The sequence below is a fragment of the Caretta caretta genome, chromosome 1, assembly GCF_965140235.1.
Source record: "Caretta caretta isolate rCarCar2 chromosome 1, rCarCar1.hap1, whole genome shotgun sequence".
NCBI classification, from domain to species: domain Eukaryota; kingdom Metazoa; phylum Chordata; order Testudines; family Cheloniidae; genus Caretta; species Caretta caretta.
Genome location: NC_134206.1, coordinates 156,425,709 through 156,443,247, shown reverse-complemented (window position 1 = coordinate 156,443,247; position 17,539 = coordinate 156,425,709). Strand labels below are relative to the sequence as shown.

Sequence of the window (17,539 nt, the reverse complement as noted above, 5' to 3'; positions counted from 1 at the left end):
GTGTAAGTATTTTTTGTATCTTGGAAAGCCAAAGATATTGTAAAAAAAAGATTAACAGGATTTCCCAAACTGACTATTTCAATTACTTTTTAAAATGTACCTACTCTTCATTGAAGACATTGCATAAAATTAATTACAGATCTTATCAAAAAACCATCAAAAACTCTTCCTTTTCCCTTCACCCCAGCAAGACAGATACTTACCTGCCATTAACTCACTAACATCCTAATTAACCCACCCCATCCTCAAAAGCCTGTAATCTTAGCTGCATGTCTCGGAGGTAGATGGATGTTATATGCCACACAAATACCAACTGAATTGGGTGGACTTGCTGCTTTAAAAGGAATGTAGTTTGAGTGACAATTCACTCCATCTGGCAGAAGACAGGTTTGAGGCTTGCCTTGCAATCTACATCGGACTGCAGAAGTAGAGGTATGTAGTACCTAACTGTATGAGTATGCTACAAAGCAGCTGGAAAATGCGATTTCCAGCTTGGGTAGACCTACAAAATCTTGTGCACTCAGAATAGCCATGAAGCCATGGTAACATGGGCAGCAGCTCAGGTTAGCTGCCTGACTATATTTAATCCCACCCAACACCGTGGGTTCACACAAGCAGCTAGCCCGAGCTGCCACAGATGCCTCTGCAGCCATGCTGCTATTTTTTTGTGTGCGAGCTTGAGCTGAACTAGCTTTTGTATGTCTACCTAAGCTGAGGGGATGGGTGGGAAGAAATCACATCTCCAACTGCTGTGTAGGCAGATCCTAAGTACCCTTGCACCAGCTCCAAGGATCATGTGATTCTCACTAATCTGAAAACCCTCCACAAATGTTTTAAGAAATCAAACGCACTTTATGTGATTTCATATGCATTGTCTACACTAGCCATTTTCCCCTTGTAATTTCCCACTGTTACCACCAAATGCAAATTCCCCCATACAGCAATAGTAGAGCACTAGTGCAAAAAAGGTGCCAGCAACTGCCAGTGTTTTAACCACATCATCCAGAGAGACTGGGGGCTAGTCTACACTGGCAACACTAAAGCGCTGCTGCTGCAGCGCTTTAACGTGGCTTGTGTAGTTGCAGCAGAGCCCTGGGAAAGAGCTCTCCCAGCGCTCTAAAAAAACCACCTCCACGAGGGGGGTAGCTCCCAGCACTGGTACACTGTTTATACTGGAACTTTACAGCACTGAAACTTGCTGTGCTCAGGGGGTGTTTTTTCACACCCCGAGTGAGAAAGTTGCAGAGCTGTAAATTGCCAGCGTAGACAAGCACTAAGTGGGACTAGACAATGTAATGATTAACATGATAGCAGCCAGTCAACACTGGTGCTCTTTTGGGTGTGCTGCATAATCTGCAATGAAAACTTTGCAATCCTGTAAGTAACACTGAAGAACTGAGCTAAGGCCCTAGTCTATTAGCTTCTTAGGCCTCCCAATCGTTTGTCTTTGTTCCTACATATAATTACATTTAAGATTTGGAGAAAACCAATCTGAATCTGCTAAAATAAAAATAATGGTTTCCACTATTTTGGTAGTACAAACTATGACAACATCCTTTGCAAACAGAATTGGGGTAGATCTCTATTTTGAGCATTATATGCTAGAAGATAAGAAAGGGACTCAGGATTGCAGTCCATAAGTCATATATTGGCCTCTTCTTCCTGTTCTATGCTCAACCCTAGACTTTTTTAATCTGGGATCAGTCATGTTGGCTAAGTAATAGAAGGTAATAGATTTTAAGATTTTTCTGAATCCTTTTTTGGTTTTGTCCTCACGTGGTTTAGGTTCATTTTCGTTAATCACATCAAGCCAAATTTCCAATGAGACTATCATAATAAAGTCACCAATCTAATCTGTCAGATCCCTTGGAAACTTCCATTACTTACTTTTGTAAATTTAGAGCCTCTTTGTAGATTGTTACGCAGATTGTGTAGTATGGTTCAACAACAGCAACATTCAAAATATCTCAGTTGCAAAATGAAACTCTATGTTTTGCTCTCCACCTTCAATGGACTTTTTAATTCAATAGCACATTTGATTTAGGAGACTAACTTCTGCATTTTGAGATGGGCACAAATGCTTTCATTACACAAATTTTACTTTAGAAAAAAGCATCTTATTTTATAACTTCATATCATCAATCGTTTCTTTCTGACCACTCCCCTTTAACTTTAGGCATGCTGAGTCAAGTAAGTTCACACAGTATCTGGTAATTACTCAACAATTATCACCCATTTACTGTATTGATCAGCAGCTTTCACATTTCCACAGTTGGTCTGAGAAACAATCATATAATGAAGTCAACACTCAAGAAGACTGAAAAATAAGATAAGCTAGTCAGCTTTATACAGATACATTATGATGTGCACCGCCCACTTTCCAAAAGCTTTTAGACTGTAGCAAACTAAGCCCTATAACAGTACATTACTCCACCCATTCCCTTATTTAACAATGAATGAAAATTCATTCAATCTACTAGCCCAATACTCTCTCCAGTCACCAATGACTTCACCCATTCTCCTTCTCCTCTCAGCTTGCAGACAATTCTGTCATTTTCTTCTTGTTTCCTAGTTGGGAAACAAACCAGTAAGACCACCACTTCTCTTAACTTTTTGGAATACCGATTCTGAGATACAAATTAGAGTCCATTGTTTCTACTATCAAAAATTTTCAAATACATTAAAATTGTGCCATGAACAAACCAGAAGAATAAAACACACTAAGTTGTTTTCCCTAGAGAAAAAAACTGTTACTCACTTTCTCGTAGCTGTTCTTCGAGATGATCATAGAATATCAGAGTTGGAAGGGACCTCAGGAGGTCATCTAGTCCAACCCCGGGTTGTGTTGCTCATATCCATTCCAATTAGTGTGTGTGTGCCACGTGCAGAGTCATTGGAAAGTCTTTCCCCTAGGAGAACCACTTGAGTTGGCTGTGGAGCCCTCTGGAGTGGCGCCTTCTTGGCGGTGAATATACGGCCCTGCCGAATCAGTGCCTCCTCAGTTCCTTCTTGTCAGCTCCTCCGACAGAAGGGAAGGCGGGTGGGTTTGGAATGGATATGAGCAACACATCTTGAAGAACAGTTACAAGAAGATGAGTAACCATTTTTTCTTTGAGTGATTGCTCATATTGATTCCAAGCAGGTGACTCCCATGCCTTACCTAAGCGATGGGGTCGGAGTTATGGAATCATGGACTGGAGCACGTCTCTACCATGCTGGGAAATCGTGTACTGAGTGGCGAAACTGTGCTTTGAAAACCACGTTGCCACCCTGCAGATCTCTTGAACAGGCACCTGGGCCAGGAACACCGTTAAGTAACTATAGCTAAACTATCAAAACTACAAAACTCTAAACTGTAAGAACCAGGGGAACACTTGAGAAAGCAAGCCAACGCAGTTCCAATGACTGTCACGGGTGGTAAGAAGGAATGAGGAAGCGCCGAGTCAGCAGGGTCATATACTGAGCACCACGGAGGCGCCACTCCAGGGTGCTCCACAGCCGACCCGACCAGTGCTGCCAGGGAAAAAACTTTCTGACAACTGTGCACACAGCGTGCACACACCTACTTGGAATCGATATGAGCAATCACTCAAAGAAAAACAGGTTTTCCCACAACTCAAAGGCAATGGTTCCCAACCTGTGGTCCACAGACCACCCGTACTTCACAGAAACCCATATGGTCACACTGGAAACAGAGAGCCTGCATACCTGATCATTCATATTAAAGGAAACTAAACATACATTAGCTTTCTATTATGTTTTTCCATTTAAGAAATTGCCATAGTTGCCACAAGTTATGTTATGGTATCTTAAATGGGAGAGATGATACCCAGGACAATCTGTCGCTTAAGATCTGATCAAGACTATGCAAAGTTTTAAATCCCCTGAACAGAACGTGAGCTGGTTTTGAAACATTCGCATTGTAACAAAATATAAACAAAAGCATTCTGATAAAGTCAGGATTTATTCACACTTACCACTGAAACGCATTGTACTGGAAGTAGACCAAACCAAGGCCATATAAAAAGGCAGCGTTCTGTAAAGAAAAGAAACACTGCTTAAAACTCAGATAAGCATACATACATTAGGGAACTTCAAACCTATATTTTTGCACATTCTTAAACACATGGCTGATAGAAAGGCTGTCGCCAATATCAGATATTCTATTTAGGGAGGCTCTCAACATGATAGAGGGCCAGAGGGGAGCAGATTTAAAAACAAATGTGATTCACCCGAAAGCCTGAATTTTCTTTCTGAATTTGAGACCAAAATGCTACTTATAGAGCCATTTAATAACAAAAATATCTGAGCATTCTTACTGAAGTGGGATATTCTGTTTTGTATCAGAGGAACAAAGGGGAAGGTAGGATGGACAGAAGTCCTCAGTTTAAAATGGGAAGATGAGACAAAACATACCATACTACTATAGTCATAATTATAAATATATACTACTATAAGTAGTATATTTAGAATATACAATTTTTTATTTCAGTATTTAACTACTATACCACTAAGATAAGCCTGAAATTTGGCTTAAGAAAAGTCCATTTGTCACTAATACTAGGGGAAAGGCCATCAAGCTCCGATTCCAAACAAGTAATTATATTTCTTATTCACCAATCATCAATTTATCAGTAGCTTTTCTGCAATTCACAAGTCTATTAATTTATTTCCCTGCTTTGTAATACTATTTACATGGGGGGAGGAGATGGGGAATCAACTGCACCTACGCAACGTAACCCTTTTCTAAGGGACTCTTCTTTTTAAAGAAATTGATCCTTAGATCCCAAGGTGATAAGGCAAAATTTAAGGCTTTTTAATTGGACATTTATTAAGCAAGTGTAAGTAATTTGATAAACGATTACCTTATATTTACTAAAAAAACTGAAACTATTACATAAATAATCACTTCATGATGATGATGCAGCAGCAGTAACATACTCAAGTTTTTTTGTATTGGAGGTTACCATCAGGTTATAAGACAGAACTTGATTACACTACCCACAACATGTTTCTTGAGGACTGTCTTAAAAAATGACAGACAATTCTGTTTTTATTCATATTAAGAAACCAAAACAAGCCGAAGTTTGAGTATGTGCTGGAGGATCATCAAGCCTGAGATCTGATGGACTCAAGGACGGCAGGAAGTTTCATAGCCAAAGATTCCTCAGGAGCATCGTGTGTCTAACCTCATCCTATTTATATTAAGAGGGGATCCTTTGATTCATCTGCCTTAGATATTCCCACCTGTGGTGGTACCTCACAGGAAGAGGCACAATCAAGACAGAAATCCAACTAGAAGACAACTGGTATCCAATGCAGTTCAAGGAGCAGTGCCAGTGAGTAAAACAACACAAGTGGATCCCACCTATGTCTGCACCATACACAATTTCCATATAGTTCCAGAGTGAGGTGAGGGAATGTCCCACATCACAAGACACTTTCAAAAAGAGTTGAGTAGGACCACATCTGCAGCAACAAATAGATGCAGGGAATACTATGTGCTATTAGCATAAACTATGGTGAGATGTCCTATAAAAGAACCTAAACAGAATGTAATACCATATAAGCGGCAGTGAGAGCTGCTAGTCCTGCTACTGTGAAACCAACTATGAGCTGTACAAAAGTATCAACTGACATTTTAAAAGTATTTCTGGCCCTCCGGTTGAAAAGGTTGAACACAACCAGGATAAAAGATCCCTAAATAAGAACATAAGAATGGTCCTATTGGGTTAGACCAAAGATCTATCTAGCCCAGTATCCTGTCTTCCGACAGTGGCCAGTGCCTGGTGCCCCAGAGGGAATGAACACAACAGGTGATCATCAAGTGATCCATCCCTTATCACTCATTCCCAGCTTCTGGCAAATAGAGGCTAGGAACAACAGCCCTGCCCATCCTGGCTAATAGCCACTGATGGACCTATCCTCCATGAATTTATCTAGTTCTTTTTTGAACCCTGTTATGGTCTTGTGTAGCCAGACAGCCAGCCTCCCCGCCCTCAGACCAGCATTGCTGGAAACACAGGAGGAAGCCGGAACAGGGCACTTAACATATATTCCAGCACAGCCTTTGAAGCTGTGAAAAGCACAGGTGTGCTGCTACAATGTGCCTCTGGGAACAGATACAACGATTAAGCTCACAGCAGGCAGAGGCCCTGTGACAGACATGGCTCTTAGCCCCTACTAAATAGCGTGATGCACACACACCAACATCCTAGGTGGGAAAATATTTACCCTGATAAAAGAAATGTCCAGTAGTCGACACTTATTGTTTCTCTCCCTTGCAAGTGTAAACTACTCTTGCGAAAGCTGGCGTCACCCAGACAGACCAGCCTCAATTTGGCATAAGAAAGGAGAAAGAGAATAAAGGAGTACAGAGGTATAAGTAGGGGACCTACAGCACCATGATTTTTGAGTGCTTTTCACTATCTATCTGCTGGTCAGATAAGCGACAGCCTCCCAAGGCTTCTGCAGCTAAGAGGGTCCCTAAGCCTTGTCCCTTATTCGTCTTTCCGCGGAACTGAGTGACCGATCCTGGCTTGGCACCACTGGAATCGAGAGATGCAAGGAGGGTAAGAAGCACCCACACCTGATCTCCTATCTTTAGTGTACACATATTTTGAAACAGAGCTCTATACTTTGTTTTCTTTCTTTGGGATTGTGGCTTCAGTTTTGTAACTTGTTTGTGTGTGTAACATCTCTACATTTAAATAAGTAGGCACTAGCAATTTTGTAACCACATGATTAGAATCTAGCTTAATAAATTTTGGTAACCATTTGTGCATAAGCCTGACTTGTTTTCTCTGGTTTACTGTAAAGCAGCCGACACAATTAAAGAACCTCAGCCGTTTTGGCTCTAAAGCCTGGCCATTAGGTGAGAGTACTAAGAGCCTAGCGTTGAGTTGTGCCGCCTCCACGGGGCAAACTCTTGGGGCACCTGTCAGTCAATCCTGGCTGCCCGCTGCGAAGGAGCTCTGAGCTCTAGCAGTTAAAGTCACAGGTGGTTAGGACCTTGGGGCATCCGTCAGCCTAGCCCGGGCTGCCCGCCATGAAGGGACAGTGCGTCCTAGCGGTTAAAGTCACGGATGGTATAAACGGGCATAGCTGGCACCTCACCAAACATCCTTGGCCGTCGGCTAACATCTTGGCCTTCACAACATCCTCTGGCAAGGAGTTCCACAGGTTGACTGTGTGTTGTGTGAAGAAATACTTTTTTTTTTTTAAACCTGCTGCCCATTAATTTCATTTGGTGGCCCCTAGTTCTTGTGTTATGAGAAGTAGTAAACACTTCCTTATCTACTTTCTCTACACCAGTCATGATTTTATGGACCTCAATTATATCTCCCCTTAGCCATCTCTTTTCCAAGCTGAAAAGTCCCAGTCTTATTAATCTCTCCTCATATGAAAGCCATTCCATACCCCTAATAATTTTTGTTGCCCTTTTTGGAATCTTTTCCGAGTCCAACCTTTTTTGAGATGGGGTGACCATGGATTTATATAGAGGCAACATGATATTTTCTGTCCTATTATCTATCCCCTTCTTAATTACTCCTAGCATTCTGTTAGCTTTTTTGACTACCACTGCACATTGAGTGGATGTTTTCAGAGAACTATCCACAATGACTCCAAGATCTCTTTCTTGAGTGGTAACAGCTAATTTAGACCCCATCATTGTATGTGTTATAGTTGGGATTATGCTTTCCAATGTGCATTATTTTGCATTTATCAAATTTAAATTTAATCTGCCACTTTGCTGTCCAGTCACCCAGTTTTGAGAGATCCATTTGTAGCTCTTCACAGTCTGCCTGGGACTTAACTATCTTTAGTAATTTTGTATCTTCAAATTTTGCCACCTCACTGTTTACCGCTTTTTCCAGATCATTTATGATGATTTTATTCTTACATTACTGATGCCTTTCAAGCATCCTTTAACTATAAGCTGAGGAAAAGGACAGGACTGAAGTAGTGGAACAGTATATAGCACTATCCTTGGGCAGTTGTTAAAAACAGTTGAACTGAGAAAGACACAAAAAGAAAGTTCCTTGCACCTACAGTAAACAATTTGCAAAGCACAAAATCCAACTAGCAATCCTTTATTTATTTAGCAAGTCCTATCTGTGGATATCTCAACCTTGGTAAGGCACTTCCAGACCTCTTCCATGGGAGAGGCAATGGAGAGAGCAAAGTCTATTTTGAGGTTAAAGGAATAGACCTCCCTGAGCAGAATGTCAGACCCGGAATGCCCAACCCAGGAACACAAGACAAGGGGACGCCCAACCTGGGGGATGCTAGTTGGAACTCTTAAGGGGAGAGGGCAAGGCTAGTCCTAGACAAGAGGTTTTGGAGGAGCCACAAGTTCCTCAGCCACTCCCACAACCTAGCATAAATTCTCCTGGGCAGCAGGGAAACGCCAATAGTATGCTACTGCCGTGGTAAATCTGGGAAGAACAGGACAGGCTTCCCACTGATGGAATACAGCTATTACGGGGTGCTATTACAGCCAAACTGGTAGGCTGGGATCTCTATTCACAGGTCAACACGTAAACCATATAAAAAGTGTACCCGACCACAAATCCTGATACAAGAAGAAAAGACCTTCTGTAGACAGTGTCTGAAAGCTCATTCTATTATGTTTGACCAAGGTATAGGCAAAGCCAAGATACATTCTTACAAATTTTCCTTCGAACAGCTTGAGGGTGTCAAGCTCTTTAATAAAAGGGAAGAGGATGGAGGACACTATGGCTGCTTGTGGAACAGCAGCAACAGAGCGAAGCTGTCCCCATCCCTGGAGCCTCAATCAACTCTGTGCCCACTTAGTCACACCAACTCATAGGGGCTCTCCAAATCGTAGAAAACACTTTTGAATTTGATATGCTCCGTAACAGTCAAGATGACTATATGATAACACCCCTCTTCTTTAGACCTGCACACTAAACAGCAGGACAGAGTCTACAAACCAAGCTGGGTTCTCATGAAATATCAAGTTTTGCAACCACAGGTCTAAAATAAATAGGAAACTGAGGAGGGGAGGACATGGACACACTTAGCAGTTCCGTGTATTCTTCCTGGGTCTACCTTGAGCCAATCTCTCAGTAATTTTCCAGGACTGTGAAAATTTAAATTGATGAAAACTAGAAAAAATGCTTAAAAACTGCCGATCTTGGTTTTAACACTGATGACTAGTAATCTACGATTGATCCTTAGACCCTACAGTATGCATCTATAAACCTTCCAAAGAACCCAGTAATTAAGATTTGTGTGTCTTCCCTCAGCCTACCAGCTGGATTAGAGATAACGGCGGGAGAGGAGGTGATTTTAAAGATTTTCATTTTTATTTAAACATGACATGAAAGCTCTACAGACATCTAAATGGTCCTATTTCTTTTGGTCATTTCCAGGTTACAGCAAGGGGGGGGGGGGGGGGGGGGAGAGACAAGAAGACAAGGTAACTTCTTGTGACATTAAAAATTGTGTTTAATACCAGAAATCAAAGAATTCAATGCAGTGGAGGGAACAATACTGGGATTATGAGGATACTTTTTGATGACGTCACAAATCCCAGAAATAAAATCTAAATAGTATCAGTCATGGTTATAGATGCTGCTGGATGACACTACACTCTTCTGCTTTGCAGACTTTGCTCAGTCTCAAAATTTATTTATACACATGTCTATGCAACAATTAAATCAATTATTTGTAATGCTTCATTTATTCTAATTACTATCACTATAGACACTAGTACCAAACTGCGCTCTTCTACTCCAATGCACTCAAAAATCAGCATAGTTCTTAGACAACCTACATGAGAAGGCTGAAAGGAAGAAAGTTGTCACTGATAAATATGATTTAAACAAACGAACACACACAAATTCTAAAAAAACTATTCCTGTGGATCCCATTGTAGGTGCACACCTTTCATGCACACAACAGCCATCCTTTTAAAGCATCAGGGTCTACTGGAGCCATGCATGTGCCCTCTACCTCCTCTTGCTCCCATGTGAGGGCATAAAGGGTGAAGCTGTTGCAACCATTCCCTAGTTCCCACACATATTCAGAATGCCATATGCTGAGGACACTGAAAAAGCCAGAATGCAAGGCTGTTCATGAGATCGACACTGATAACACCTTAAGAATCATAGTTACTATAAAGAAAGTAACCACTTTTTCTTTTCAGTATGTATCAGTGTGAATCCCACTGTAGGTGACTGGTAAGCAGTGTCCACTCAGGATGGTGCGATCTGAGGAGCTTCAGTTGACTTAGCTGAACCATTCTACCAAACATGGCATCAGACCTGGTAGCTAATTAAAGACAATGTTTGGCAAAGGTCAGTGGGTTTATTTTCTCCTGCTGCAGAGTGGCATTTTGAGAAGACCAGTAAGTTAACTAACTGGTTCAAGCTGGAGCTCACTGACTCTCCTAGTCGAGGTGAGGACAACCAGAAAAATCCATCTTCAGGATAAGACGATGAAAGGAGCTTCTTCTTCAAGTGATGGCCCCATATGTATTCCACTGAGGTTTATGCGCATGCACCATGCGCCTGGAACCAGAGCTATTCAAACTAGTAGTGTCCGTCAGTCCACGTATGCGTCCCTGCATTGCCTCCTGGTTTTGCCTGAGGCAATAATGGGCAGGGCAGGCCAACCGCATCTTCAGTTCCTTCTCACTGCTGCATGGTCTGAGTCGGAGCTTTTGTTTGTTCTTTCATTCTTTGACGCAATTCCAGATTTCCAGAAAAAAAAAATCTGTTTGTATATAGTTCAGATTTTACTGATTTTGTAGCGGTTTTAGAGTTTGTAGTAATTTTTGTAGGATTAAAGACTTTTGGACACTGCTTCAGCAGCTTCCCACCAACCTCTCCTCCCCCGTCCCCAGCACCCGTCTGGATACCAGATATGCCAAAGACATGGGGATTCAAGGTCTGCACTTCCTGCCCTTACTCATTTTTGCTCACTGACGAGCAGCAACACCGTCTGTACTACTTGGAGGAAGCCCACATCACGTCCAGGTGTACTATCTGCCTCTCTTTCCCTGACCATACCAGGAAGGTCAGGCCTTACACTTTAAGAAGCATCTCCTGGAGATTGCCAAGGGGCCGTACATCAGCCTGAGCAATCCAGGAGTGCGCCTCATACTGTGGCATCTCAGTCCAGATCCACGGGTACCAGTCCTATGGCCCCTGTGTCAGTGCCTAGCCATGAAACACGGAAGCACACACATAAGCATAGTAGTAAAGCTTCCTCCAGATCCAAGAAAAAGGGGGCATCATCCACGAGTTCTGGCCACGAAGGTGGGACTCTCTCCAAGGCCCAAAAAAAGGAACAAGTCATCGCATTGTTCACTGGATCCATTGGTCCTGGGCCCTGCATCGGCTCTGCTGGTGCAGTGTGAATTGTCGGTACCAAGGCAGACCCCCTTACATGGTTCTGTCCATGGACTGGGTGCCATTAATGCTGGGGAGACTCAGATGTGCTCCTTGCCCTTGTGAACTTTTATTCCTGGATCAGATAAGATCTCTGTGCATTCTGGTCCATGTTCCTACAGCATAACCCATTCTGTCAGAGCCCCCATTCATACTGGACTGTGGTTCCTCTGAGTTGGAGGATTTGGACACTACACCTGGTCTGCTGCTTCCATTCCAAAAGCATACCTACCAGAGTTCCAACGGCACCATAGCAATACACTCCCTAGTCTCAGCCAAGGAGCCACTGGTACCTGGCTCCAGGAGCACCGCCACAGAACATCAGGATCAACCATGTTTGCCATATTAGAACTCATGACCCCAAATTCACATTCAGAACTGCCTTCCTCAACCCGGGAGCAATCCCTTGGCTCACCACTCTGTACTTCATTGAATAAATGTTCAGAACCGGGGCTGGACAATGCGCAGGTCAGCCTAGCTCTGATGGTACCAAAGGATCCAGAGAGGTTCCCATCATCATCCCCGAAGGAGTCTGTGTTGTCGATGCCCTCCTTTCCCCTGGATGACTGCCGTCAATTTCACGAGCTGCTCAGGTGGATAGCTAATGCCCTTCAGTGCTCATTCGAGTGTCCACAGTTCAGGACAGTCAGTATCAACTACTAGACACATTTTACATGCATCAATACTGACCAAATTGGCCCTACCGATCAATGACACCATTCTCTAACCAGCACACACCATGTGGCATACCCTGGCCATGTGCATCCCCACCCCAAAGGGGGCAGAAAAGAGGGACAATGTGCTCCCCAAGGGGTCTGAGTTTGTTTTCCCATCCTCCGCCTAATTCCCTGGTGATCCAGGCTGCTACAGAGCAGGCTGGGCAACAACATCAATGCTCCACGCCTCTGACAATGAGGGCAAGAGGTTAGACCTTATGGGTAAAAAGGTCTTTTCTTCAGCCAGCCTCCAGTTCCATATCTCGAACTACCTAGCACTCATGGCCAAATATGACTTCTTTAACTATGGGCAGATGGCAGATTTTGCAGATAAACTACTCCAGCAGGATCATGCCCACTTCCAAGCTATTTTGGAGAAGGGAAAGTTGGTCTCCAGGACCATACTTCAGACTGCGGCTGATTACATGGACATGTCTTTGCATATAATAGCGAGTGGAATCATCATGAGGAGGGAATCCTGGCTACATTCCTCTGTCTTCCCAATGGAAATACAGAGCACAACCGAGGACCTCCCTTTTGATTAATCACACCTCTTCAACCAGAAGACAGATAATTCCTTACACTCACTGAAAAACCCTAGAGCAGTGGTTCTTAACCTTTACTGCAGCCTGCATCCCTTTGGTTTTCAAAGTATGTTCTCGTGCTCCTTATCAAAAAATGTTCTCGCACCCCTTATCAAAAATCTAGATAAAAAATTTATAATGTTAATAAATACATGTCTTGCACCCCCAGAAAGGGCATCTCGCACCCCCAGGGGGTGCGTGCACCCCACTGCTCTAGACCCACCCTGCGATCTTATGGCATATATACGTCAGTGCCGAAATGAAAATTTGTCTGCCTGCTGCATACACAACAACACTACAACACCTGAGGTTCATGGGATCTGCGACACTTCCAATCCAGGGTCCTCCCATTTGGACTCACCACTGCTCCACAAGTCTTCACAAAAGTCTTCTCCCTGGTAGCATCTCACCTCCAATGGCAACGAGTCCTTGTCTTGCCTGACCTGGATGACTGGTTACTGGCAGCACAATGCAGAAAGGAAGCTCAGGAATTGATGGCCCATGACAATTGTAACAGACACCTCACTCAATGGCTGGGGAGCAGACTTGCACGACACAAGGAACTTGAACCACTTGAGAAGCCAAGATGTACATCAGCCTCCTGAAAATTTGGGCAGTATGCAAGGTGTGCCACATATTTTTATCGTCCATTCATTCTTGTCACGTTCTTGTCATGCTGGACAACAATGCTTGCAGTACATAAACAAGCAAGGAGGCACATGGTCCCCAGCACCGTGAGCAGAAGCAGTGAGCTTCTGGAAATGGTGCATTGCACACCATACCATCATCAGCAGTCTACCTACTAGGGACTCAAAACATGACAGCTGATGCTCTCAGCAGGAATTTTGCAACTGACCACAAATGAAAATTGCATATGGTAATCGTGGACATTTTTGGTCAATGAGGAACTCCAGTCAGAGACCTCGTTGCATCTCACACCAACACTAAGTGCACTGGGTACTGCTCCAGGGGAGGACTTGGTGCGAAACCACAAGGCAATGCAGGGTCACATGTGTGGATCAATGGACACTACTACTTTGAAAAGCTCTATCTCTGGGCGCACAGCATATGCGCATAACCCTCAGTGGAATACAGATGGGGACCACACATCTTGACGAATCTGCAGTTACAGATAAATAACCGCCTCATTCTCAGAGTGGCTTAAGGGGATGGTCCATGAGGTTTAGGAGGAGGAGGAGGGTTCCAAGCAGAATTCTGTCCTCTTACCAGTGCATAACGACGTACAGTTACAAACGTTATACCATCAGCTGTGCGAAGACTGAGCACAACTGTAAAGGTCTGTACTGGGTCCAAGTTGGGTTGAACTACCCATGTAGAGAACCTCTTCCATTTTGAAGAATAAGTTTTTTATTGAACATTACCACCGATAAAGACTGTTTCCAGCTCTTTATAAGGATTTCCTGAATTATAGGGAGTAATCAACCAGCCAACATCCAGGCTGTCAGATACAATGATTTCTGCTCTGGATAAAGAATCTGATCACGGTTCTGCAATATCATATCTGGGCAGCCTGGAAGGTAGATGGGAGGTTAAGGGGACATCTGTAACATGCCCGTCAACGAAAACTGTCTTAGCCAGTAAGGAGCTACAATGATGAGTGTGGTTTTGTACCACCTGATCTTGATCATCATCCTGAGAATCAGGGGAATGGTGGGAAAGGCATAAGCAAGGCCTTGATTCCACAGTAGGAAAAAGAAACCTTATAATGAACCCAAACTCAAGCCCCAGTGAAGCAAAAGTTAGGACATTTGGTGCTGTACAGGTCTATTGTGAGAAACCTCCCAAGAATATCAGCTCTGTGATGGACCTTTGCAGCAACCATTTGTAACTGGTAACTAAATGCTTGCTTAAGTCTGCTAGGTCAGCGGTTTTCAACTGTGAGTCCATGAGCCCTTTCAAGGGGGCTGGGGAGCCCCACAGCCAAAACCCAAAGCCTGAGCTCCAGCACTGCCCATGGGGCTGAAATCAGGAGCTGGGGCTCAATCCCCAATTCCCGGCACCCCCAACAGGGCTGAAGCTGGGAGCCCTGGTGAAGACTGTTCTGGTCATTTCCATCAGGTCTTCCCCCCACCCCCCAAATAAAATTTAAAAAAAAATCATGGCCTTGTGACTGGGACATTTATTTATTAAGGAATACATTTATTCCAGAGACAGTGTTGAAATATACAGTGATCTCTGTATCAGCATCTCTTCCAGTGCCAGCTCTGGCCCTCCATGCCAATGTGGGCTCTGGGAGAGAGGTGGGATTCTCTAGCTGGTACCAGGAAACACTCTTACAGATAGAGCTACATCTATGCCTGCATGGTTTTCAGCACTGCAGTCTGTGATACTTCACTGATACTACAGCTGCGGCCAATTCCACCTCACCCTTCCACTTCCACCCTTCTCCCTCTAGGTGATTTGGAAGGTTTGTTTTGACCTCCCTGTGAGACAGCGAGCTCCATCTGGCCTGCTTCAGATCACCTTCTGTCGGTGCCAGTTTTTGTGCAAGGGTTCTCTCTGCTGGATCTTTCTTTGATACTGAAGATTTGTTGATGTCAGTATTCTGTGTTGCATGCCCACTGGAAGGGGCACTCAGATAACAAGACTGCTCAGGCACTGAAGAAATTGATAAGTGTTTCTTCAGACTCTAAGATAACTCATCAATTGCTCTAACAAATGGAGCTTAAGACTGGCATCTCTCGACTAGCATCCAAGATGAGAAGAAATGACAAACCATGTCTGGAAAGTGGCTCTCACCCAGAGAGGCATCTGCTGTGGCTGTCCATGAGTGGTCTCAGTCCATCAACTGATGCACATTTTGGTCAGCCATTAGGGTGAGAGCACTACGCACTTAACTGGACTGTACTGGGTTTTTTGGTTCCAAATTTGTTTAATTGAGGGAGAAGATTTTTCTTCCAGTTACATAAATAATTATCAAGTGGAAAAGCTGTCAAGTAGAATTAGCAAGCGCTAAGAGATAATGGGTCAGACTCTGGTGTTCCATCTCACTGCCATAGGTGGTAAGAGGGAAGTAGGGAAGGGCCATGGCCACGCCGCACTTTACACCTCCATACAGAAGCACAAGGTAGCACAGGGAGCACACACAGCCTCCAGTGGACACTGAAAATCTTTTGAGTAGCAATCTCATACGCATGCACACTTACGATGGAATCCGCAGACCTACTTGAAGAACTACCTATTTCTGGAAGGAATTATTCTCTTTATTTAACACAGAAGATCACCTGCATCCAGGATGGTGTTAGACCACAAAGTACAGTGAGCTGATGCCATGACAAAACTATAAACATCCTCCCCTTACAAGAATTCAGCCTAGGCATCAATGATGATTAGGGGTACTGCATGTGAATTATCCATGTTCTTCAATGGTAAAAGAGCAGAGAACACCTAATACCCCTACTAAAAGACTGTCAACACCTCCACTGTTGAAAGGAATAAAACACCTACTCTAAAGCATGCAATAGGCCCTCTTCCTCACACTGCTCCTTGATCAGGGGAAAGAACCCAGAACCTCCTTCTTCCCCATGCTGCTTCAAGCATGCAGGAAGGGACACCAGGTCCACCCTTCCTGTTCAAGCCTGCTGCTTCCAGGGGAAAAGAGGTGGTCAGAGCAGTGCACGAGTACGTGAGCAGAAAAGAAGGGTGTCACCTATGCAATGGAGAATTTAGGGGATTTCACCTGTTCTCCCAAAGGCCCCTCCCACATCCATACCAGCCCCCATTTCTGTTTCCCCTTCAAAACAGACTAGTAGAGTTCAACGGGATGGGGAGATAGCTCAGTGGTTTGAGCATTGGCTTGCTAAACCCACGGTTGTAAGTTCAATCCTTGAGGGGGCCATTTAGGGATCTGGTGCAAAAATTAGGGATTGGTTCTGCTTTGAGCAGGGGGTTGGACTAGATGACCTCCTGAGGTCCCTTCCAACCCTGATATTCTAAGATTCTATGAAATATGCGTTACTGATGTGTTGGGGCAAAGCCCAAAGAGGACAGAGGTTTTGAAAGGGCATGAGAACATCAGATAACCTCACCTCTACGTTAAGTTTTTGGACAATTAATAAAAGATCACAGATATAAGGATGCAAAATTACAATGTCATTACAAAATTCTTTTTAACTGCATAAAATTAGAAAGAAAGGATAGTGTTTTAGTTAAGGGACTAAACTGGGGCTCTTGAGATTTTCATTCAATTCTTGGCTCAGCCATAGACTTCCTGTGGGACCATGGTGAACTTAATTGCTCTTTGCCTCAATTCTCAGAGTCACTCAAACAACAGAAACCAGAGTGTGAGTTGGCACCTGTAGGTTCTATTGCAATACAAATAATGTACTACCATATCAAGGTCTCTAGTACTCTGCACTTTCACATTTGTTGAATTTTCCATGGAATTTGGCATCTTGCCAAACTTCCATGGAGTTCTGCATTTTGGGCACAAAAAGTCTACTTTTTTTTGCTGGGTCAAGATGCCCAACATTTTGTTCTCTGCACCACAAGGACCTGGACACAGCTTCTCCTTATGGTGAAAGCAATGCAGGGAATTCATTACAAAAACAGCACATTCGCCAACACTGCTGCCCATAAAAAGAAGAGAAAGCAGGAATTAAACTCTCCTATTTCGTAAGTGCCATCCCCTACCTATCTTTGACGTTGTGCTGCCTTGGAAGAACATGTGGCAGTTTAAGAGATTTTTGGATACATCATGACATAGGGCTCTCTGACTCGACCACATGACCCTGCCCCAGCATCACAGCCACAACCCCACTTAATGGATGTGGGGAGGGGCCCTTCCCAAAGAGAAATC

The 17,539-nt window shown here is 43.7% G+C and overlaps 1 protein-coding gene across 4 annotated transcripts in view; it reads right to left on the bottom strand.

The window, feature by feature from the left end:
- The window catches only part of KDM6A (lysine demethylase 6A), a 278,230-nt gene that overhangs the window by 141,976 nt on the left and 118,715 nt on the right, over positions 1-17,539 (bottom strand). For all 4 annotated transcript variants that reach the window (XM_048864912.2, XM_048864944.2, XM_048864934.2 and 1 more), the window contains exon 5: positions 3,978-4,036. In XM_048864912.2, coding sequence (XP_048720869.2) covers positions 3,978-4,036 — 59 coding nt within the window. The remainder of the gene's footprint in view (positions 1-3,977; positions 4,037-17,539) is intronic.